Genomic DNA, 26,208 nt, shown 5'->3' on the forward strand with positions numbered 1-26,208 from the left:
CAGCACGGCTTGAGTGGTACACGCTTCCGAAATGTTGAAGAAGTGCGAGAATGGGTGGACGAATGGATTGCTTCGAAACAAACATCGTTTTATCGAGATGGTATCGCCCAGTTGCCAGAAAGATGGCAAAAAGTTGTAGAAAGTGATGGAAAATACTTTCATTGAAATAATTTAAATAAATTTTTTACAATAAATGCTTTTTCTCAGTATTTTTTGGGCGGAAACTAAGTTAAGGTCCTAATATATAAGGAGCCAGATTGTTCGCGATTTTCGCATCATTCGTGGACGCTGCTCTCGGACGCGCGAGACTCATTGACTCGCCCGACTCGTCGTTACCGTCGTCGGCGTGGGCGTCGTTTGTCTCCGTCGTGCGCGGCATGGGGGGACTAGAGACACCCAGGAGAGGATCCTAGAATCCCATTGCCATGTTTGTGTTTCTTGAGTTTCTCTTTTCTTCTCCTATCCATTCTAACTATCTTTCTTTCTCCGTCGCTTTCTCCGTCACGTGCGATCGGTAACGATTCGCACGGAGACGCGGCGATTTCGCACTGTCGGGAGCCATGATTGGCGCGTAGACGTTCTCGACCGCGCGCGGGTAACCGATAAGACGTCATCGTAAGTATTAAGGCTTTAATATTCAATCGGATCTGATACTATCCGGGTACCCGATTATTCGGATTATTCGGATAAATATGACACTTCAAATTCAGGTTATCCGCGGATCCGCGTTCGTATCTCATGAGAATAATCGAAGCATCAAATTCGGATCCGAATCCAAGTTCTCGGCGGAGTCGGTCAATACACGTCCGTAGCAACTGAGATCCTTCTCGAACATTTGACAATTAATAAATATAGACACACAGATTCGGATTCGATGCTTCAACCGTTCGTATATCTCGTGAGATACGCGGATACACGAATAATGCGGTTTTGAAGTGTCAGATCGGAACCGATCTCAGATACCCGAATAGACATTTGTTCGAATATTTAGGAGCCCGTACGGGCTATTACGTATCTTTTTCCAGCGAGCATACCTCTCCCCTGCGCGCTGCATCATGAAAGATGCAGCAGTCGTGTGTTTCGTAGGAATATTTTATCCGGCACGATCGATGGGGGGCGATTTAGTCGACATCATGAAACATGGACTGCTGTATATATGCGCGCGTGTGTGTGTGTGTGTGTGTCTGTCTGTCTGTGTGTTAATAAAAATTCGCCGATGCTTTTACACCAATAGGGCGTAATCGAGCAGCTAGATCTGCCGTGGCACAGGCTGTCTCCCGTGCGCCTTTTAATTTCACGAGCGTCGATCGATTCGACACGATTCGCAAGAGACTGCCCACGTTTCTCGCCAGGTTGTGCAATATTTACGCTTCCGGATCGCGGCACAACACGCGATTCGCCCGCATTTCCACGTGTCGGAACCGCGCGCCGTCCGTTAATAAGGAGAGACAGGAAGAGCCGATAATTAAAAAGTTTCAAAGGGATACGGTACAGAGCGAAGCTGAGTTGAGAAAAGCGCGCAGGTAGGGAGATGCGTGTGCAACGCCGCACACGGGACAGGTAGACATATCCCCGCGGGTACGTATCGATTTAACGTCCGTATAATCTTTGACAAGCCTGAAACGCAATTCTTTTTGTTCCGCCAACATGGTCTGCCGATACTGATTGTTAAACAGCGTCGGCTGGTCTTAGCGGATCGTCGAGAAAGTCGCGCCCCATAAATTTAACATTCATTAACGTCCACCGGTGGAAACGTCGCTTAAACGATCTCACGGAATTCGTGAGCCGAAGAGAAGACTTCTTGCTCTCCCGGGAATCTCGTCCGCGTCGCAAACTTACACACCTAAAAACATTGCGGCCGACGAAAGCGGCTTTGCTATGCATTGTCGCCCGTGCTGGACGACAGATGATTCGCGCCAAGTTTGCGTAAGTGTGCGAACACGTCGACTAATCGTTTGTGTACTTTTACATGTAATTGCGCCGAAAGACAAATCCGAGTTTTAACAGACGAAGATGTACCGATGGAAAGTAAAGAAACGGATACTTGCGATCAACTTTTGTGTCCTATGAAACCGGATCGAACAAAAAAATCTAAGAAATTAAAAAAAAAGATTTATTCGATATTAATAATATAGTTACTTGCATCAATTTATATGTATAAAATAGAATGTCTGTCTGCTCCTTAGAAACTCTTAAATCCTTCTTCTCTCATTGTACTTGACTCGCTGATTCCGTCCGATTTGATCGGGAATATCATCTATCATCAGATAGATGAACCCGACTTTTGGTTGAATATTTAGATAAGTCAGAGGAACCGTTCGTTCCTTTAGCCAATCAAATGCAATATCCTATAAAGTTGCGGTTCATCGGATAAAGATACCTAAGGGAGAATTCACACCTTGGCAGAAGACAGTGAAAAGCAGAAGCTAATCAAAACTCGCGCTGGTATAGAGGCAAAAGTCTACCACCAACGCGAGTTCTGATTGACTTCTGCGCTTCCTGCTTTTCTGCTCTTCCTGTTTTCCTGTTCTTCCTGAATTCTCCCTTGGGCTTCATCGGAAGACCCCAGAATCGATCGAATACATCGCTTGAACATTGTATCCGTTGGCGAAAACTCGGATTTTTCTATTTCAGTGCGCGAATCGCTTCATGATATATTCTTCGGAGCGAAATACGACGCGAGTCGAGACGCGCTGCCAAAATTCTTATTGCGCGGAAAGGAATATTGAGAAATGTCTCGCGGACCGCTGCAATCAGCGGATGCATCGCGAATGCATTAAACGCTCGTAATCGAATAAACGGCCCTCGGATATTGCCACTTCACGTGAGGCTCGCGCACAGTGCCTCTCGTGCAACAATCGTAGATTTCTCGAAAGCGAGCAACCAAACGATCATTTCACGTCTCCGCGCAGAATTTGAACGCGATGAGGGAACGAATTAATCAATCTCTCTCTCTTTATCTCTCATTTTCTCTTGCACACACACACACACACATACACGCACGCATGCACGCACGCACTCTCTCTCCCTCTCTCAGGTCGACCTCTATCGATTGTATTTTTCTGTCGACGGGTGGAACGTTGATTCCGCCCGTTGCACAGTAGGCCAGCGACCCGGTAATCCTGGCAAAAAACATGAAATATGAAAGTTCACGCATATATAAGTATGGCATTAATATAATGTCCAGTTCAATGTACCCTGGTAAAACTATTCTTCTGTATTGTTCTTCTTTATTCCAGAATGAAAACGGCTGATCTTAAATATTCTAGTTTTTCCTCTATGAGACATCTATATGGGAGTCTTTATTATGTAAAATACTTAAATAGAAAGAAAAACCATTACAGTGTCATTTATAACAAATCTTTTATGATTTTGTTATAATGACGATATTTAGCAATATAAGTTGTTACGATTGTTGAAATGTTAATTGTTTTAATTGTTATATGTAAATTGTAACAATGTATTAAAAAATAAAATATTTAATTAAAATATTATGATAAATTTTTCTTGAAAAGAGAAGCGTTATGTTTCCCATTAAATTGCACTTAAAAAATATCTTCCTAACATACAGTACTAAGCAAATAGAAAATTATATAAAAGGTATTGTCATATCTATAAAAATATAATTGAATAATTGCATGAGAAAAGAAGAAAGTAATTGAAATTTTGGCCAGGATTACAGAGTCACTAGCCCATTGTGTGTCGGAGTTTGACTGTCGACGATGGGGAAACTATTTTTCTTGACTCGTGCAGATCTCTGGCTGATCGTAAGTCTCGTGCGGTTCATTGCGCACAAGACTAACGCGAAGTAAGAGAAATGCGTCACGTCGGTGGATTAAAATTAATAATCTCACTCTGATATACGTTAACAAATAGGTGGACACAGGCTGCGCGAGCGGACGAAAATAGCACTTGAAAATAATTCCGCCAATTCACGACGGTAACAGCTGTACAGGGTATTTGACAATTGATGACGCACGCGTTGTATGCAGGTAGAAGGATCATCAAACTCTGAACACAAAATTCCTCCACTCTTGTTCAGTTCAGGGATCGTAACTATTTTTTTTGCGAGAAAAGAGGAAAATTTTAATTGGTGAAAAAAAACATATTGAAATCAAGAGACTCTAAAATAATAAAACTGATATATTACTTGATAGTATTTTCATTGTCTTTATACAACTTCTGATAAAACTTATGATAAAATACAATTTTTAATAAAAAAAATACAACTTCTGATAAAATAACATAAGATTTTCTTTTAATATGTTATGAGTCCATAAGTATATATCTATGTATAAAACTTATATAGATAAAACTTATTAAATAATATAAGAGAAAGACAAACATTGCTATAGAGACATGTTTTTAACTCTTTAACGGCCAGTGATACACATACGTACCACCTTCTTTAAAAAATCATAATTTCTATAAAAATTAACATATCACCTTCGTTCTGGTCTCATTTGAAAGGAGAAGGATGTATTTATATATAAAAAATTTGGTAAGTATGAGGGTTGCACCTCTCCAGCTATACACCCTATTAAAATTTGCAGAAATTGTGAAAAAATGAAGAACAGCTATAACTTTTTGACAAAATTTTTTTTCCCACTCTACTCCGATCTGTGTGTTTTGGAGTGACATCGAAAGTGTATGCAAAAAAAATCCAGAAAAAAACCACCCCAACAGAGATGATACCCAAAATCTATCCCCGACTGAAGTAACGCTCCTACAAACGGACATTTATTTCCAGTATATACATATTTTGTCTTGGAAAGATATCAAAATTACTTGAAAGAAGGTTCATTCAAAATAAAATCAGTTTTGGAGAACTTTTAGGGATAAAACCAAATATCATGAGTGTGGCGATTGAAAATTCAAAAGTAAATAGGAAAATCTTTCTAAAATAACGGAGTACTTCCCGAATGTTAGCCCCTTGCCTCTCACAAGTTGGAGTGCTTGTTTAGCGTGAGTCCCCTTGCCTCTCACATATGGGGTGCTTGTTTAGCGTAAGTCCCCTTGTTTCTCATGTATGGAGTGCTTGTTCAGCGTGAGTTCCCTCGCTTCTAATAATCTTTCTGGTAATACCAAATTATTTTTTATTCATGGAATCTTTTGAAACAAGGATCAATGCAAAAAGGAACGTCGCAAGACTTGCAAAAAAACTTTGTGCGTACTTGTATATCCTTAATGCTACACAATCGACATCTTCTCCGACTCTCTATTGTGGTAGGTATATGCTTACTAACGTTAACGGTCCCCACGTCATCTGGAACATTTGGCACACCTTTTTTCTTTTTCGCTAAGAAGCTCACTGGCCTCCCGATTCGCTTTCGAAAAGAACAGTTTTCTAGCAGCTGTTTAGCTAAAGAAATGCGTAAATCCAATTGTTTCTTGCAGGAATCGGCATCATGGTGGACTTTGTACATGATGTATGAGTTAACAATGGCTAGGTCAATGAGAAAATAGAAGATTCTATACCACCAATTCCGAGAGCGTTTCCCGATAGTGTATCTTTCCTTCAGTTGATCAAATTTGTCAACTCCTCCCATTATTGAGTTGTAAAATGCAACTGCAAGAGAACAAGAAACATTCTGTCTTGCACCATCCTTGTTCCTTCTCAAAACTTTTTCAGGATTTTGTTTCAGAACTGTGCGCTGTTGACAAAAGTGTCACAGGTCTCGAATCCATCCATTTGATGGCTGTAACAACACCCTTACTTCGGAATTCAAAATCACCCCACTGCATTTTCTTTTTCTCTATCATGGGTGGAAGTCCTTTTCGATTAGATCTTACAGTGCCAACAGAAAAGATCCCATTACTATGTAGGCGAGACATGAGTCGCACCGTTGTGAAATAGTTGTCAAAGGCAACTAAAATGTTAGATTGCTTCAAATTTTCAGTCAAATTCAATACTATACGTTCTCCTAGTGTGTCATTACCAGAAGTATTTGAATTTGACTTGCCTGTGTATACTTCAAATTTGGAAACAAAACCTGTTTTCGAATCTGCTCGACACCAAACTTTATACCCTCTTTTTATAGGCTTCATTGGGTTATATTGCTTCAGTGAAGAGCGTCCTTTGAAAAGGATCATAGATTCATCCACTGCAGCTAGATTCGAAGGCTTATAAACCTCCTTGATGGCTTTATTCAGATTCTCAATGACAGGCCTAACTTTATACAACTTGTCATAGTTCGGATCCTTTTTTGAAAAATTATTTTCATTATTATTCAGATGCATCATTGCAGTGATCTGCTTGAAACGGTTATGTGTCATATTATTTGCAATGCAATTTACTCTAAGAGCCAGATCCGAACTCCAATAGAGTTCTAATGTGGGGAGCTTATGAATTGCCATTAGAATATGCATTCCAATCCAAGCTTTTATTTCTTTTAGAGTGATATCAGTCCATGTTGCATCAGATGTTGGGGTTCTTCGTTTTACAGGTTGTGGGTTTTTTTAAGCAGCGTAGATATTAGTTTGTAAAACAATTTCATTCAATAAATCTTCGCTGAAAATTGAAAGGAAATAATTAATTTCAGACTTATCGTTTTCCAAATCTACTAAAACTTCTGGATCCTTTTCAATCGCATCATAAAAAATCAACCCATCAACTGTTTCCGTCCAATCTTCATTGCTATAAACTTCAGGGTCACGTGATTGAACTTCGTCACAATCTGAAACAGATTCATCGCTTGAAGAGGAATCATTTGATCCATCTTCATCTGATAGAAGATCACCTTCTATCTCTGAATCATCTGGATCAGACGGAATTTCTGCACATTCATCAGGTATCTTTCGACATCTCTTTCGTAATTTCATTCCGGTCGGTTCTAATTATAAAAGAATATAAAACAATATCGGAGGATATTGGAAGACACCACTGGGAAGTATGAAGCTTATTCAAGTATACTAAATAATATTTATCTAACGTGCGCACGTACTAATACTATGTCAGTCTGGATTGAACGATTTTTTTTTTGTCTAGCTTCTTAACCAACTTCAAGAGTGTGTATAAAGTAAAATAAATGAGCATTAAATAATTGCTAGTCAAATTACAATTTTCTGAATTCTACAGGTACTTTCACTTTAGGGGTTGTTTATGAGGGTAGGAATGCTCCGCAAGGTTCTCATTTCAAATATACGTATTTCTTAATACTTATTCTTCCATTTATAGCGATAGGAAACAACAACAACAAAAATTACAATTTTTTAAGCATTAGGGGTGGTTTTTTCATCTAAAGGTTGCTTTAAAGGGCAGGAAAAATCTAAAAATTCGTTTTCCCCACATTGAACACCTCTGTATTCAGATCCAGCATGTTTTGAGTATGTCAAATTACTATAAAAAAAGTTGGCCGTTAAAGAGTTAAAAGATGAATATTTATTCTTCAATTTAGGCTTTGAATCTTTTATTTACTCAATAAGTTGAGTTTTTTTGTACTTTTTCTCTCAGTCTTTTAACTTTGGTTCATTGTTCTTTTTCTTTATTTCGGAGATTTACTCAGATATGAATGACGTGCAATTCGTGCAACTTTGTAAGGTATAGAATTAAATTTCTTTAATCTGTCAGTTATTAAAAATCTAGAATTAAGTATTTCCTCGTTCACGTGTTCGTTCATGTTCATACTGCAGATTGTAATATTAATTGCGTAAAAATGGCCAGTTTTATTGCTTGTGTATTATTCGCATGTGCGAATATTATGGCCAAAAGCATTGGTTGTGCTTATAATGTAACACTTGTAATATAACACGTGTGGATAATACACAACGTGAAATAATGTAAAAAGCGTATTGAAATGATATTAAATTCTTTAGCTTGTTTAATTCATTCTCTCTTATGCAAAAAATTATATTCAACATTTTTATTCTTCATTAAATATGGAAAAATATCATAACGCTTTTAATATAAAAATAAGGTAGAAAAACGCTGCCAATTTATGCATGTGGATATGTTTCTTAAAAAACACAAAGTTGTTACATTTTTTCTTCGACATTTACTGAGCGATAAAAATGTTGAATATAATTTTTTGCATGAGAACGGATTAAACAAGCTAGATAATTTTATATTATTTCAATACATTTTTTATATTATTACACGCTGTATATCATTCGCACGTGTTATATTACAAGTAGGAACACGATTAATGCCTTTAGCCATAATATTCGCACATGCAAATAATAATAAAAAAACGAACGGTGAGACAGATCATTTTTATGCAATTGATCCTATGACTACGGATGCACGTCGTATTACCGCCAATAGCGATTACGGTGGTTAAAGGCATGCTCAATTTTGAAATTTTGGTCCCCAGAAAGATCACTGGGGCATCGAGGCATCGGGGGTTTGAAGAGATAACGCACTCACACATCTACTTTTCTACATTATTTTAAACTCAAGAAGGATTTAGTTAAAACCCGGTATCGTACATTCGCCGTTGATTATCGGACTTTTTTGTAAGTTTAAGAATCTATCCATGTTATCCAATTGCAGAGTTCTTTTATTAGAAGACAGATTCTCCCATTGGACAAGATGGATAGGTTCCTAAAGTTATAAGAAAAAGTCAGACAATTTTTTCGACGACGAGTGTACAGGCTGTTGTCGTGTTTTTGGTTAGTTAGGTCAAAAATTTAAGGCAAACTTCGTGCGCTAGCCATATTAATTATAGCGGAAGTAGGAGAAAAAAGCGAAATATAGGGGGAATAGAAAGAGGAGATTATGGGTTTAAGAGAAAAAAAGAGCAGATTAACATAAAAAGGAGAAAAAGAGGAAATAGGGGAAACAGTACGATCCTTTGTCAATTTGGCGAGTTCTACCCATACACAAGGATCTATCATTAATTATCAGACATCTTGACACTTCAATTAACTACTCAAGATTTATTTAGTTTTTGTTCTCTCTCTCTCTCTCTCTTTCTCTCTCATTCACTCTCATTCACCCTTTTTCATCTTTCTTATCAAATCATCACATGTCCAATATCTACACGTGCCGCGCGATAAGCATCGAGGAGCATCGATGCCGATGAAGTGGGCTGCTCAAGAGCAGCAAAATCCGAGCGCCGTCGACGAGAGAAAAGCCATTTTGCGACGATTAATCAGCGAGATAAGGATTTTAGTGATCTGTCGCGATTAACCCGGCGTCATTCGGGTCACAGGCGAAACCGAGTACGTATATATACGTGTGTGTGTGTGTGTGTGTATATATATATATATATATATATATATATATATATATATATATATATATATATATATTGCTTTTACAGCGTCGTACAAGCGAGTCCGGAAGTTTCGAAGCTACCGCCTATACAAATATGTACTGACGTTACAGCGATGCGTATTTTATAACGTCGACGTTGACCTGATGGAATCGCCACCATCGCCGCCACCGCCGTCGTCCTCGTCCTTTCGTAGTTTCTGCGTGGCGAGCCGTGCACGAGACGGCTACCGGATATCGAATAAATAGTCCAACAGCGAGCGCGATTCGTCACGCTCGATAAATTCTTAAAAGTCACCCCATCTTCTCGCGCTTAGCGCGCGAATATTTCAACGGCGGTTCGACTACGAGACTAATCTTTCGGGATCGATCGCGAGACGGAACCACCGAGGCTTATTTCGTCGAGACACGCCGGAAAATTAGAGCTTTGTATTAAGACGAGCCGACAAAATCATGTCCCCACGTATATAATTGATCGTCATTTCATCGCGCTCGTTTAATTACTACCGTGATGAGAGAAGTTGTTCGATTGCCAATTCCCGGCGCCATCGTCGTCGCCGTCGTTCCCGCGTCCTCGCGAGAAGAGTTCACGGTCTCGAGCCTCGAGTTATTTTCCGTCAAATGAGCGTATTTGCCAAACGCGCGCGGTATTCCGCCTCATTATTCTAAAAGCGTAGCCCGGCCAGAGGCCGGCAGTTCTTGCTCACACGTCGCGAACATGAGGAACACGCGGAATGCGCATTTCGCGAAAGATCGATGGAGCGAAATCAGTTTACGCTCGATCGCCAATACTTATACAATTGCCGGTCCTTCTTGCGGACGTTTCGCTGTCCAGAAAAAATATTACGAGACATTTGCCCCATTCCTTTCCGATAAATATAGCGCACGAGAAGCTCATATCCTTCAATATATATACAGGGTGAACCATTTATAATGTTAATGACAAATATCTCGTGAAATATGTATCATATGAAAAAATGTTATAGACAAGATTTCTTTGGTATTAAAGGAGACATAAAATGGCACTATTAGTTGCTTATTCAAATACTATAAGTAGCGCTAATATGGATTAAACAAAGATCAATTATATATTTTTTTATCGTAAACTTCCATTTTTTATTATTTTATGTAAAAGTAAGGGTACAAACAGATACTTTTTATTCGAAACATTTTTTTTATTACATGCAAATTTTTCGAGATAATCGTCTTTAATAAAAGATTATTGTTTTATAATATTTTCATCATTTGTTTCATATTTTCACATGTACTTATGAAGAGATTTATAAAAACATGCGACAGCATATTGTTGATGCATATGATTTTACCCTACAAACTTTACAAAATACCGGATGGAGTTTCAGGAAACACAATGCAAAATGTATTAAAATTAATGTCTATTATTTTAAACATTTAATACAATAAACAATTTATATTTAGCTATAGAAATTCTAAATTTTTTTAAATTTAGTTTTGTTACAAATTCATAAAACAGTGTAAACTACTATAAATAATAAAGCTTATCTTAGAAAAAATTACTTTTGCCTTCATTATTATTACTTTTTCATCAAAGTATAAATTATTTGACAAAATTATTATTTTTGCTCAGAAACCTTTTCAATAATTAGTAACTTCATAAATATGTGTGAAAATATCATGAAACAAATGTTTCTTTAAAATCGATTATTTCGAAAAATTCGCATTCAATAAAAAAATGTTTCGAATAAAAAGTATTTGTTTTTATCCTTACTTTCACATAAAACAATAAAAAAATAGGAGTTTCCATTAAAAAAAAAATATATATATAGTTGATCTTTGTTTGATATATAGTAACGCTAACTATAATACTACTAGTATAATATAGTGCAATCGTATGTCTCCTTTAATATCAAATAAATTTTGTAAATAACAGTTTTTCATATGATGCACATTTCACGAAATATTTGTCATTAACATTATAAATGGTTGTATATATACACTCTGTGTATATACACATGTGTACATGTATTCACGTGCACCGCGTGTTCGCGAAGAGAAATGAAGCGTCCGCGAAATGTAAATCTTGCGGGTCGCGCAATGCGGCTCTCTCGAAAAATTTAATTAATCGCGACCGCATTGGAGCGCTTGATTCACGCTAGCGATTACGTTGCCGACGTGACTTGTGCTTCTGCACCTTCCCGCAACGATTACAAGAACCTCTTTACACAAGGGAGACCATTTCTATTCGTACGCCGCGTACGCAAATCGCATCAAACGTCGCATTCTCATATACGGCTGGGCTTATAACGGGCAATAACATACAGGTACACGATTGCAGTCTCTCTTCCGTTCAGCAGTAAGAAAAGAGTCATTAACAAGAATAAAATATAAAAGAGGTTGCACACTACCGCAGAGTTGTAGCAGTACGAAAATGCCTTAGCGAGTGTGTTATCGCACGGTGCAGTAAAGGATCAAGTAAACGTTACATTTGTTGATAAATGTACATATGTGTGTATTAATGTGTATGAATGTATGTTTTGTTTCATACATATGTAATATACAGGGTAAAGTAAAAATATCGGGACTCGAAATATCTTGAAAAATATAAGTTTTATAAAAAACTATTTCAAATAAAAATTATAGGATTTGAAAAGATCTATTTACTGATTTTATCAGTTTGATTTTGGGTGACGTCGCCAAGCTCAAAATAAGGCCATCTTAAATTTTTTAAATGGAACTCCCTATTTTTTTATTGCATATTTTTATAGTCCTTTTTTAGACCTTCTTTAAACCTTTTTAAAGCACTATAATTTTATTTTTAAATAAGTCGTTTCGAAAAGTTATCGGGCTTTTTATAGTATGAAATGTTTAGCTCACAAAGTCAAGGTCGGTAATTGTCCAATCAAAACGAAAGGAAAATTGGCATGATTCGATCTATTACGTATGTTTACATGATCCAATCTACTATTCATTCTCTGGACGTGCGAACGTTAGCTCAAATGAACCAATCAAGCAACGACCTGGCTCGAGCCGTTGTGATGTCTATTCATCTGCGACATTGTAAGACTTTTCTCCACAATCTCGTATTTTGAATTCAGATATTATTGTTGCATTAAGCACTTGATTTATTTAAATTTTTTATTATTATTATTTTAACTGTTTTTCTGTTCGATTTTTATTTTATAAGTTTATTTATTTAATATAATTACTCATTACAGTTTAATGGAGCGCGAACTCGACTGAAATTCCTTTATTTCTTTCAATATTGTTTAGAAACGGTTTTAAACTGGTTGTTCTGAATTGTATTTTATTCTATGTTAAGTATTCTTCAGCATTGTCTTTAAAGTAATTTTGAATTGATCCAAGTATTAATTTATTCTTTTTGACTAGTTCTTACCACTTTTGCTTGTCAATATGCTATGTCTTCGTTATCTGGACAATTACCGATCTTGCCTTTGTTGATTGAACAATTACCGACCTTGCTTTCGTTGGCTGGATCATCCTCGGATCTTGCTTTCAAAGGCAAAGGCTAAATATCTTACCATTAAAAGCTCGATAACTGTGAAACGGCTTACTTAAAATGCATAAAATTATAATGCTCTAAAAAGGTCTAAAGAACTATAAAAATATACAATAAAAATAGTGGGTTTCATTTAAAAAATTCAAAATAATCTTGTCTTGAGTTTGACGACGTCACCCAGGTCAAACTAGTAAACACTCAGTAAACAGATCAGTAAAGATCAGTAAACAGATCTTTTTAAACTCTACAACTTTTATCTGAAATAGTTTTTTATAAAACTGATATTTTTCAAAAAATTTCGAGATCTCGGTATTTTTTCCTCATCTTATATATATGTAGCAATGTGTGTATTGAGTCGCGAGTATGTACATACATATCAAAATGATCAGCATCATTATAATACCGTGAAAGAGACAAAAAGAGAGATAGTTAGATGAAAAAAGAGAGACACGTGTGCGAGTAAATGAAGACTGGTAGACAAGAGAGAAAGAGAGAAAAAGAAAGGGAGAATACTCGTATACTTCTGTATGTGTCTGCTGTATTGCGAGGCAGCCTGTGTATATGTGTGTGTGTGTGCTATGTAATATATACTTGGCATTAAAAACCCAACGCGCGAATAAACAATAATCGGAACAAGTCAAAAAGATGAAACTTCATCAAATCATCTACCACACAACAGCGGGTGAGCGTTACTATATAGTCTAATGGAATCTCGTAATTACGCATAGCACGACGCGCTTAGCGGAAAAAATTCACGACAAAATATCGTGGGAAAAGCGGTCCGACCTATTCTCCATCTATCCCATCCATCCATCCATCCATCCATCTACCCATTCATCGCGGGGATGAGATTGTAGTCGAATAAGAAAAGCAGCCTGACGCGTCGTTTAATGTACGAAAATGTAATTTCCGCGCGATCGAATTTTGGTAAAACTGCGCCTATGCTTTTCTTTATATAAATTACTCCCACGAATATAAAATTTAGTTACCTCAGTTAACAAAAGTGTGTCAACCGCAGCACGCATACACACACAGTTTTGCTTCACTTTGCGGGCTAACCTTTAGATTCTAGCTAGCGTGTTGCGAATCATTATTCCCCGACAAGAATAAAAACAATATATATATATATATATATATATATATATATATATATATATATATAAGCATAATATTCAAAGATATATATTTCAAGATTATATTATATCAAATGTATATATGTATTTCTTCTCTTTTTACAACTTGCACACATATACGTCATTCGCCGCGTGATTACGTTAGTAGGTCAAAATGTTGCATTCCTATATCGTTTCCGTCGTTTATTACTTCGAGTTTGAATTTCGCGTAGAAACAACTATCGCAAAAGTGAAGTATGCGTGTCTTCGCCGTGCGACGAGTAATACGGAGTTTAATGCCGACGGGCGAATATACCGCGGCGGCGGGCACAGCGTCGTGCTATACGTAAGTTTCGACTTATTCATAGACATACAAAGTAAGTTACTTGCTTAACATAGAGAACATAGTTGTAGGTGAAGTTACAAAAGAGCCACAAGAGAGCGGGCCTCGAGATACGCAACGGGTGTTTTGGTGTTTAGCACGAGGAGCAAAGAGAGACACAAAGAAGTAAATTGAAAATATGTCGTCTATACATCGTGAGATCAAAAAGGGCATTAGAATAGGAATACTATACAGCGACTTAACGGTAATAAAATAATAGATCAACGTGTGTACGTGTGTATGTATATGTTTATGTGTGTGTATGTGTGTATGCGCGCGCGTGTTTATGTTTTCGCGTAACAGACAGGCTCTCCCATCGACTGCGTTGGCAAACATTTCGCCGACGAGCACACACCCCGACATTCGCGCAGTCAATCTTTCCTCTCAGCAAGATTTCTCGATTCGGTCGCGACTTCTCTCCACTGTCGACGTCGAATATCACGAAGCGAAAGAGTATCTCCGGAAACTTGGGTTGACACAAAGTTGAACTGGAATTAACTAAAGGGCAAATATTTGTCGCCAATCTGCATCTTTGAAGTCTAGTTACAGGCCCGTGCATCGTTCCGCCTCTCATCCTTTCGCGCGTGTAAGTATCTCGCAAAGCCGAGGAAAAATCGAGTCGAGTTTGTCGAGGTGCCCGTCGCGCCAGCGCCGTTCGCCGGCGACGATAAGACCTCCTGCATATAACGCGTGTCCATATCGCGTGTAATCGTTGATTACACTCGCTCGCAGCACACGGCACTCGACGCGTGTCCAGAAAACGCGCGCACAAAATCGGTCCAGCGCCTCTTGCGCGTCGCGCGTCGTGCGTTACGCCGACGTGTACTTTAACTCCTCTGGTATGATTGGTATATATAATAACGAAACACCCAGCATTAGGTATACATGTTACTTGTGTGTACAGATAATAAAAATAATATATAAGAGGCTTTGTGTATCTATGGTTCACGGGGCGTTGCATTCTTTTTCAACTTACCATAGTAACGTCATCTATTTTTGAGATACTTCGAACAAATATGTTGACGCGGACAACCGCGGGCCCATCTAACATGGCAAACAGAACAAACAAAATTAATCAATTGCTGAGCAGCAGTCAGATACATCGATAGAGAGATGTGTGCGTGTGTGTGGTAATGATGAGAGATCGAGTGTCCCTCGACACCCTCTTTTTTCCCGACCGCCTGTGGTCAGCGATGCGTTGTGAAATGTATATATTTTAATAGAGACATTTTTCTCTCTCTCTCTCTCTCTTTCTCTCTCTCTCTCTCTCTTTCATTCGTTCAAGTCTTACGCCCGTATTAATAGTTGCGTTATTTAAAGTCCTTCCCACGTGAAATACTCAGATCTATATTTAGAGTTCGATTTGAATTTTTTGAATCATGTAACATGGACGACTTGGGTGCTATCCATCAGACGCCGCAAACACTTTGAAATGTTTAAAGAAATGTCATGATTGCTTGTCATACTTCAAAACACTTCAAAGCATTTACAATGTTTAGTGATCCGCACTCATTATGTTTTGAGGTCAGCTGAAGAACTCACATTTATTTTTAAATTCAAATCCGTGTCTCATATGTGATGCAAGTTTCAGTTATTAATACGAGGACCTTAGGCCTGTATTAATAGATGATACTTGAAACTCGTCAAGTAAGACACTCAGATTTGAATCGAGTTAGGTGAAAGTTCTCCAATTGAATCGCTATTATAGACGCAATGTCACGTATGATTCGTCTAGAAAATTTGCATCCAACTTTGATTTCAAATTTAAGTATTTCACACAATAAGTTTCAGACGTGACGTGATCATTAATACGGGCCTTCATAGGCCGATATTCACAGCCCGATCTAATATTGTCCCAAATTCATCTTCGGATGCTCCATACTCTGTAAAAACTGATGTATTAAATTTAACATTTCATGTGTCCCAAATCATCCACTCTTATGTACAAATTTAACACAAAAGATATGGTAAAGAATAACACGCATAATATGTAAAAAATTAACACAAGAATTTAACACTAGAATACTGTCAGGAATCACAGTTTGTGTTAAATTGACATATGTATAATGTTAAATTAACTAAAATAAAATGTTACTTTAACATTTGAGAATCTATGGTTTTGATGAAATAAAAATGTTAAATTGACAATCTATGTTTGACATATTAAATATGTCAATTTAACACAACCTGTAATTCCTAACGGTATTCAAGTGTTAAATTCTTGTGTTAATTTTTTCCATATTATGCATGTTATTTTTTAACACATTTGTTTTGTGTTAAATTTACACATCAATGAGAGTGGATGGTTTGGGACACATGAAATGTGTTAAATTTAACACATCAATTTTTACAGTGTAGCTCATGAAACGTGCAGCATCTGAACTCGAGACGATCTTAAATTATGAGATCGAGCCGTGAATAGCGCCCTTAGAGTATCGTTATCAATCCCACCTTCTCCTCGACCTCGACGTGAGCCGAGCGAACCGGTTTCAACATCCGGGGTGCGTTTCCGCACGTATCACCGTCGCCGTTAACCGTAACTACGAAGCCACAAACGGGGAAAACGCTTAACCGTCATCTTAAGACGCGGTAATAAACTTCGTTTTACCCGCCCCGTTCCTAAGAGTGCGCTATGCTTCGCGGCCATTACAGCCGCCATTTCGCGTTCGTAAATGTCTCGCGTAATCCGTGCACACTGTGACCCAACGCGGAAATTTATTACTCCCTCGTCGAAAGCGCTGCGCCATTACCACGCGTCATTAAAACGCATCACATCGATTCCATGATGACGAGCATTTGATACAAGATCCGTGGATCTCGCTAAATCGTTTCCTCCCCGACTAACTGCTGTTCGCCCCCGTCCTCCCCCAATCCTGTCCTCCGTTTCGCTCCACGTAATCAAGCACTTTTCCTAACTCGATTTTCCGTATTTTCGCGCCCGGGACACGAGCGCGCCTCGTCGCTCGGCGACAGGAAAAATCGCGGCCACGCAAATAATGTACGACGCGCGCGTGACGTTTTATTTCGCGGAATACGCGAAATATCGGTCGCGCGACGCGATTCCGCGAAGCGAATTTCCCTCCGCCACTGCCCACTTGTTTACCCACGCGGGATCGATGCTCCCGTAGGAAATAACCGGCGCCGGGGATAATCGATACAAACAGGGCGAACGACGCGAATCACGAGATACGGATCAACGGAAAGGTTAAATAAATTGTGCGCCGGCAATCGAGCGATTGAAATATGAAGGATCGGATAAGCGGAAGCGCGCTGAAAAATCGATGACAAAACCGTCGTGACACATCCGACGACGTGTCTCACGACTACGTCGAGTTAACCCGATCTCGTGGTTGGATCTGGAACGGTCTCGCGACCCGATCAAACGAGCGGACGTGTGTGCCTAGCAACAACGAGCAGCAGCAGCACAACGTTCCTTTTCCTTGGAAATCTTCCCCTCCCCCCGCCATCCCTGCGGAAGAACGTCGCAAGAAACGCCGAGAACGCGAAGCGAAATTGATAAAAGGCGGTGAATGGTCGAGAAGGTATCTGAGCTACGCAGCGCACAGCCCAAAATTCGTACACGCTCGAACGCGGATTTCCAATTCGCGTCGTTCTATTTTTCGTGAAAATCCTCCACGAAAATACGTGAGCGCGTGGCGAAACGGAACGAGCGCGAAAGAGCGTCAGGAAAAGAATTAATGTGCGCGCGCGCGCTCACTCCCTACACGAATACGCGAGCAAAAACGGGGAAAATATTCATAGAGGGGTTGGGATGGGCTTGCAAGAAATTCTTTGCTCGGCACAGCAAAAGACCCGGCCCGAGCCGCCCCTGTCCACTGCGCTCGCGATATTATCGAACAAAATTTCCATGCCGCCATCACGGTCCGATTATCATCAAAGCGAGACACTAGTGTGGCCGTCCTTTGAATGTTACGCGCAAAAAATACACACGGCGAATGTAACGCGAAATATGACGACGCGCGCGTGTCTAACGTCGCGTCGCTAAAATTGCGCCGACGAGCTAGGGAGAATATGCGATTTTCAGCCCGGAGCGCCTCCCGAAAGTGCATTTAACCTTTCGAGCGGTAAACTCGATGCATCAACGGCGATGTATCGACAACGTTTAAACGTCTTCACGTCAATCGCCAAGTTGCACGGCTTTTGACGATATTAGGAAACCGATGCCGCAAAACCACCACCGGCGTCGTGTACCACGCGGGGTCCGGAAAACGCGGCGTGAACGTCACGGACGTTACACAGGAAGGGATGGGGATGGTAAGACAGGGGAGTAACACGCAACCCATATTTAAGAGATAATAGGTACTTTCCAGCAACAGAACAGTCAGTGTGAGACAGCGTTGGCACAGTGTCGGCTTGTAATTGGAACGCTACTTAACTTTTTTTATTTTACCACCAGAATCTAGAACAGTCACGTAATTTGTCACTATTTCTCTGGTGTGTATATACGGCGAATATGCTGTATATACACATCTATTTGTGATAATAAATACAATCGCCAAAAGATATTTTTGTTTGCTGTAAAAATTAATATTTTTTAACAAAAACTTTTTATGAATTAGTTTATTTATCAAATATGAGAAGATGGAAAACTAATAAAAACTGGTCATATTATGTAAGTTAAATTGTAATAGGAAAAAGTAATTAAAATTAAATAAATATATTTTCAGTAATACTCAGTTTTAAATGTAAATTATATCTCCCATCGGAATATCACTCCATAGAAAAACAAATGATACCAAATGTAAAAATGTTAGTACCGATGAAACACTTTAGCTGTGCACGATTGTGTCGACTTGTGTCGTAATTGGGGAACGCACCGGGTCGCACATTATGTTACACAGAGTCGCTTGTACATTGCTGGAAAATATCCATTATCGTTCGCCGATCATATGACAGCCAATACATTCTTCTAAGGGCGTTCTTCAGCGTTTGAAATTATTCCGCGAACTAACTATGTTGTGTGTGAATGTATGTGCGTGCGTGTGTATGTGCGCGAAAATATGTCTCCCGGCGGCAGCAACGACGCGTTATTTTTATTGCCAAACGAGACGCGTCTTGCGGATCGTGTCATCGTTTGAGGTAACGTGCTCGTCGATAGCAGGCGTGCAAAATCTCCCCTTGACTGCGTTCGCTTTGGGCATTCACACGTTGTAAGCGTTCACGCTTATAATCACTGTTTTCACCCGTCCCGCTCGCTTTGACGTGTGAGCGCCACGCCACGTGTGTGAGCATACACGGTAGTAAGAAATGGCGTCCGCTTTAGCAATTGTGAGTGATTATGAGCGCGTCAAGATGGCGGATGACAAATCAATCGCTATGGTATTCGAACTTGCATCAATATTATTTGATTTATTTGATGAGGAATAAGAAAATTGTATAATAAAAAAATATTTTTGTCCTTAAGTAAACATTCCGTAAAAAATACCGTAACACGCGATTATCTGGCTATATGGAAGAGGTTATCGCAGCGTGTAACGGAAAATAATTTCAATCACATTTTACAGGTTTGTACACTGCTTTTTTATATAACTTTCAAATATGAACTTCATATTTTCGATAGTAGAATATATTCATGCATATTCGCAACGCACACGCATGCGTATTTTAGTATAAAACATTGTAATAAATGTTTTAAATGTTATACATATTTTTTTTAATAATAGGCTGCTGTTTCTTTAGAATGAAAAATATCATCGACACTTTATACAGAATAAATATGGCCAGTTTTTCTCTGTCTTTTAGGTGCATTTCTTTTGTATGAGATTTTTCTGCACACCCCGCGCGTTCACTTTAGACGCTTACGCTGCATTGTTTTGTTGGAAGAAGCGTTTGTAAACAGAAATCATGACGTCATGGCGTCCGCACACAATAACGTCACTACTCGATCTGTGAGTGCCAAAGTAAACGCCGTGAGTAGCGCTTATAAGTATTTAAAGCGTGTAAGCGCCCAAAACAAACGCGCCTCTTGTCGACGGCGATTAATAAGTCACCTGTCCTCCCAACACTTACGCACTCGGACATTTATACGCGAAACCATCTGCGTGAGCCGGCGAGGTGGATTAGATTGCGTCTTATTCCGATCGCGTTCGCGAACAGGCGGCGCGAGAACGTTGTCGACGGGCTGTCGACAGCCACCGGAAGGGCGATTAAGCTTTAGCAGCGTCATTGTCAGCGTTTGGCGATTAAACGCGAACGTCGGCGTCGACGCCCGCCCCGTCACGTCACCATCATCCGGAGTCTTACTGTCCGTAGCATAAACGAGCCAGCCGTATCGTCCTGAGCCATACAGAGTGTTTGCGTACTATTCCGCCCTACATGAACCAGGACAAGACGTCGGACACGCAATGGTTGCCGGCGATCCCAGCATCGTTGATACCGCGCGCGATCGCGCTCGCCCTTCGACCACACGAGCTTGAAATTCGAGATCTTCCGGAAGCGAGAAGAACGTCGCGAGCGTTACGAGCGTGCTCAAAAATGTCACGGCGCGGTGTCACACGACGAAGGCTTCGTCGGGAAAGGAAATCGCGAAGCGCGTTCACCAGGAGAGAAATACTGGAAAAGAGTGCGGCCAAGATGCTCCCTAATTCGATTTCTCAATTAATTCTCTTGTAAAACGAAAGATAATCACGAGCAGATTGCAAATATATACAAGTTTCAAAGTGTACCCTTTTGAAAGTTTCAAGTGCGACTGATGTGCGTCACCAAGAAGAAATAATAAATGCAATTTATTATGTAAAGTAGTTGAGAATGGCAGTGGCTATGCTCCGAGGCGATAAATATAACATAAAACGACAAAACGGCCGGGTGCACTCTGAAGCTTATGCATTTGTAATCTCGTGATTATCTTTTGGTTTTACGACAAAATTAATTGGAAAATCGAAGAAATTGGGGAGTATCGCCCGTAGCTATTTGGCTGCACTCTTTGGACGATGTACAATGTTGATTCGCGGAGACAAATTTCATTTCGCAGAGATAAGTTTTATCTCGTGGGAATGGATTTTATATTTCACACACACGAGAAAATTTTCACATATCTGTTACCACACGAAAAAAAAAAGAATAGTTGTGTCAACCAGAAAATGGTAAAATATGGTATAGCTTTTATTTTTGGGGCTTCGGTAATCAATTCTTAGTTACGCCCAAATAGCACAGAGATGAATAAAAGTTCATAGAGAATTCATTTTAAAGAACACTTAAGGAATTAGAAAAATAGATATTTATTTCTGGAGAATTCTTGACGAATTAATCATAATCATTCCGCCTTGAAATATTCCTGAAAAGTTCATTATAACGAATACTTCGCGACTAAGTACTTCGAGTATTCTGAAAATTTATAAGGAATTAATTGTAGAATTACAAATGTTTTATTTATTACAATTACTTTCTGTGACTGCGTTCAGCAAATGCTTTCATTGTTTTAGGTTTGCTCTCAACAGACACCAAGTAAACAGTTACATAATTGTTAGTTATAATTTTCCATTTAATAATGTGAGTGTTATATAACATACGTTATATGCATACGCACTATATTACATTTACATTGTTGAGTGGGAAATTATAATTATAAAGCAATTATGTAATTGTTACTTGGTGTTTGCTGGGCTGTAATTATAATTAGAATAATTATTTTCTCCATAAATAAACATCTCGATATAATAAAGAGAAAATAAACAGGAAAACGAAACACTCGAACACATTTGAATTGAGTATAATTTGAGTATAATTGAACCAAGCTCATATGTTTTTATAAGTTGCTAACTTGTAATCTTAGAATATAATGGTGATTCTTTTCTATAGAATTCACCTTCAATTTTTCATTTTTCCGTTCTTCTAAGCGGCCGAAAACTGATACTATTTTAATTATTTTTACTATTTCACCTGGAAAAGAAAAGTTACTTAGTAAGCACCAAATAACAATAATATTACGTTAATATTGTAATTCTCCACTCAACAATATAACGTACGCTATTGCCTTACTATTGCTATTATATAAATGTATACATATATATATGTATACATTATATAGACATAAATCCCAAGAATATCGTCGAAGCCATTGGGATGATTGCCTGCCGCGCGATCTTTGGTCAAGTAACGCCGACCAGGACGACTAGGAGACGAATGTGACCGACCATCGGGATCGAAATCACGAAGGGACAGGAACGTACGTAATATATTCGCAAATCTCAGTTGCCAATATTTCTTTTTGATAAAATATTATAGTGTTCTCAGACTATTTCAATATTCAACATATGAGTGGAAAATTATAATATTGGTGTAACGTTGCTGTTAGATGATATTTGTCGAATATTTTGTAGTTTTCTCTCTGTTCTTAAGCATTAGCCTCAAGGAGTTCTCAGATATTCCAATCGTGGTGTATGTAACTTCCTGAATTATTTTTATACTATCCTTCTACGAATTCTTAAAGAACTGCAATTCAGGAGAGGAAAAAATTTCAAGAATACTTTAAGAATTCGTTGTGCTATCTGGTCGTTAACCTGTGCGACATTGTACATCGGCATTGCGATTCTAATGTGTTTTTGAGACAACGAATCGGTAGGTCAGCGCAATCAAAAATTAATTCTTGAAACCAGAAAGAAAAGCTCTGCCATATTTTACTATTTTTATTTTTGGTTGACACAGCCACTCTCTTTTTATTCCGTGCAACGTGGAAAAATAATCGCGTAAAACATGGAACAAAGTGATCTTGTATATTTTTTCTTCTTAAAATACATATTAATCACAGTCGCATATCGACTGCGATTCAGTCGACACATGGTCGCGGAAACTTTTCCTCAATTACTATCCCTTGCCCCCCTTGCCTCCTCTCGAAAGTATCGAGCGTAAGGTGTCAATACTCTCGCGGTATCGGATACCCATTGAGACAAAGTTTCGAAACCCGGTGGAATTTCAGCGTCCTCAAGTTCGAGTGATAAATTCCCTGCCGTCGAGAAGCAATTGGCATAAAGTGGATTGACTCGTCCGTACCCGGACGGCGTTGCGGCCTCTTCTTTCTCGGAATTGGACGGAATAACTTCTCCGCGGATCGACATTTGTGAAATCTCATTATATTCGTGTAATATGCAAAGGAGCGATTGAGTTGCCACGAGACGCGACCGGGGCTGCGTCATACAGGACAATTGCTCGTCTCTCCGCCGTTTAATTGTAAGATCTTGTCATTTGTGCCGCAATCGAAGATACTCACAATCGGTTCTCCGAATCGGCGGCCGTAATTCAAACCGCAGACATCGTCGGCACATCCTGTATAATACAGCGGATCGATCGATCGGTCACCTCCTCGCGACATCGCTCTTCGATCAGCGAAGAGCGAGGAGCGTTTCATACGGCGTAACAAGTGCACACGAAGAAGGTCCGTGGCTTGATGGTAAGCCTAGCACGTTCTTCGTACGGAACGTGCGGGAGTGCCGGAACGCGTAACTTCTCTTCGACGTGCATTTCCGGCGGCTCTACAGAGCGGCGGCTGTTAGTACGTGTAATCTCGTTACCTACGTGGAACATAAATTTCGCTCTGTCGATTTCTCTCTCTACAGGGCGCAACGGGCCGGCCGATCGTCCCTTCGCGAAATCGCGCTGAGCGTCCACTGAGCGAGCATTGCGAGAGGAAAGTGTCTGTTGGGGATACGAAGCTTCCCGCGAGCTCCCCGCGACCTCCTTCGCGTAGAAGCCCAAAAAATCGTTCGCCCGGGACGCCCTAAAGGCTCTTACACGTTTCTCGGATGTCCTCCAGATATGGATACCGGAAGAGCCTCTCTCCCTCTCGTGTCGTCTCGGTGTCGCGTTACACTCGGAACACTCGATACACCGCCCTGGCGGTATAACGAGAAAAATAAGATTACGTTCTCGGAAGGGTCGAACTCTGACCTCTTTGCCATACCCTCATATATCGTGGACAATAATTACCTCACGTCAGGTGTCGAGAAAATACGTAGCGGTTGAGGATTAACGCGCCCGAGCGCGTATTATTAGGTCGACTCTAAATAATGACCCGCCGGACACAAAGGTCCGAGTGTAATCATACCCTCGATTCTCCCCGTCCGCACACCCCCGAAAACACGCTCCGGTGTTTCACTCTTTCATTTAACCCTCACACTCCGCCGCAGCGTCTCCGATGGTCTTTCTCCAATGCGACGTACTAACATACGCAAATGTATAAGCTGAAATGCTACATGCCTGCGTCTATGCTAGAGTGTTAGAGTTTGGTAGGGTGGGTCTCGGGCGTTTAGTCACAGGTAGGGTGATGGTGGTAGTAGTAGTAGTAGTAGTAGTAGTAGTAGTAGTAGTAAGTAGTAATTGTAGTAGTAGTAATAGTAGTAGTAATAGTAGTAGCAGTGATAAAGTCGTAGTAATAGTAGAAGTGATGGGGTGGTGGTTTGTTTGTGTGTGGATGCGGTTGCCTCGAGAAGAGGCTAGCGATGGCTAGTAACGCCGAGGCGAGGCGAGGTGAGGGCTATGGAGGCTAGAGGACAAAAGAGTGTGGGCAAAGGAGGGCAAGATGCTGACCGGCACTCTGCTACGTTGCTGCTCTCTACGTTGCGTGTGTTACTACCGCTTTTGCCAGCCTGGTCTCTCTCCGAGGTCTATCGAGCTCACGTTCGCCCGTCGCCATCCGGTTGCCACTCTGGGGCCAGCCACTCGCTCTTTTTCACTCACTCACATCCTCTCTCCCCTCCCCCACTCACTCTCTCGGATTTTGTACTCTCGTTTCGAGACCAAGACCCTAAACCTACTTTTGCGCCTACTGCGTTTTTGCAAGTGACAGACAAATAAAGAAAGGGAGAACCCGCCGGCAAGAGAGAAACGGCGTTGCGCCGGTTGCGGTTAGTTAAAGGCTTTGGTTTGATTGTGTGTTATAGCGTATACTTACCATCTTGATGTCACTAATTGTCGCAATGCTTCGCACAAACAGGTTTACCCGGACAATGGCCGGCCCATCTAAGGGCAAAAACAATACAGCTCCCTTTTAGTGAGTCAGCATTTCTGGTGGCATACATACTCTACTGGAATGTGTTCTCGACATCATCTTACTGCGCGCTCTCGGGTATTATCTATTAAGCAGTCCCGTCGAGACTCGACGCTTTACGAGGCTGATCGGGGGGAATAGGTGCGGAATGACAGAGTGAGATATTGGTCACGGGTCGTCACGTCGCCGAACTCGGTCCAAGTCCGAGTCGCGCGAGATATTGCCGAAATCGCGGGGAATAAGCGCGTTTTCGAAACTTTGGTCTTATCTTCCTCGAGCAGAACCGAGTTCTAGGCGTTGGCGGAGGACTCGCGCGTTTAGGTTTCCTTTCCGACGTTTCCTTTCACCTTTCTCTCTCTCTCTCTCTCTCTCTCTCTCTCTCTTAGAAATACGAAAATTGCGAAGGTTTACGATGAAAGATCACAATGGCAGGAAGAAAAAATGGCATAGAGATTCGCAAAAGCCCGAGAGAGAATAATCGTCGCGACAGATCCAAAGGCAGCAACGTTGTCGAGCAAAAATTGCACGACATTCCCTCCCTGTTGTCATCTGATTATAACGCGACGACAAATTGCGGGTTCGTGACTAACGCGAATTACACACCCGAACACTATTCTCACGTGTGGATCTAATCTGAGGAACATTTAACCCTTTACAGTCGGTTTCTCTACATATCTCACGGCATAAATCTCGTCAAGAGCAGCGTTTAATTTATCTCTCCTTCTCGTAAGAGCCTCAACACGATAAGAAGTGCGACAATGCGAGTGAGTCGCATGTATCGCGAAATATTCGCCTCATCTATCAATCGCTTAAATTACCGATCGTTCGCGTTCAGTTCAAGTCGCACGACCCGATCCGTCCGACGACCACGCGGATCTCGTGACAGATCCTGACGGACCTACAGGACAGGATGCAGCGAGAGAGTTGACAGGATTTTGCAAGTGTGCGTCTCTCTCTCTCTCTCTCTCTCTCTCTCTCTCTCTCTCTCTCTCTCTCTCTCTC

General features: G+C 40.2%; 1 protein-coding gene across 13 annotated transcripts in view; it reads right to left on the reverse strand.

Moving 5' to 3' along the window:
- The window catches only part of LOC116841398 (glutamate-gated chloride channel), a 98,928-nt gene that overhangs the window by 18,613 nt on the left and 54,107 nt on the right, over positions 1 to 26,208 (reverse strand). For 8 of the 13 annotated variants that reach the window (XM_032809276.1, XM_032809275.1, XM_032809271.1 and 5 more), the window contains exon 4: positions 25,111 to 25,178. The exons of 2 other annotated variants lie outside the window; for them this stretch is intronic. In XM_032809276.1, the coding sequence (XP_032665167.1) occupies positions 25,111 to 25,178 (68 nt within the window). Of the gene's footprint in view, positions 1 to 15,180; positions 15,249 to 25,110; positions 25,179 to 26,208 lie in introns of those variants that run through there. 3 more of the 13 variants (XM_032809267.1, XM_032809279.1, XM_032809278.1) reach the window with 3 other exon arrangements.

Source organism: Odontomachus brunneus, unplaced genomic scaffold, assembly GCF_010583005.1.
Source record: "Odontomachus brunneus isolate Ranch 3 - 2012 unplaced genomic scaffold, Obru_v1 Obru_scaffold_015, whole genome shotgun sequence".
NCBI lineage: Eukaryota > Metazoa > Arthropoda > Insecta > Hymenoptera > Formicidae > Odontomachus > Odontomachus brunneus.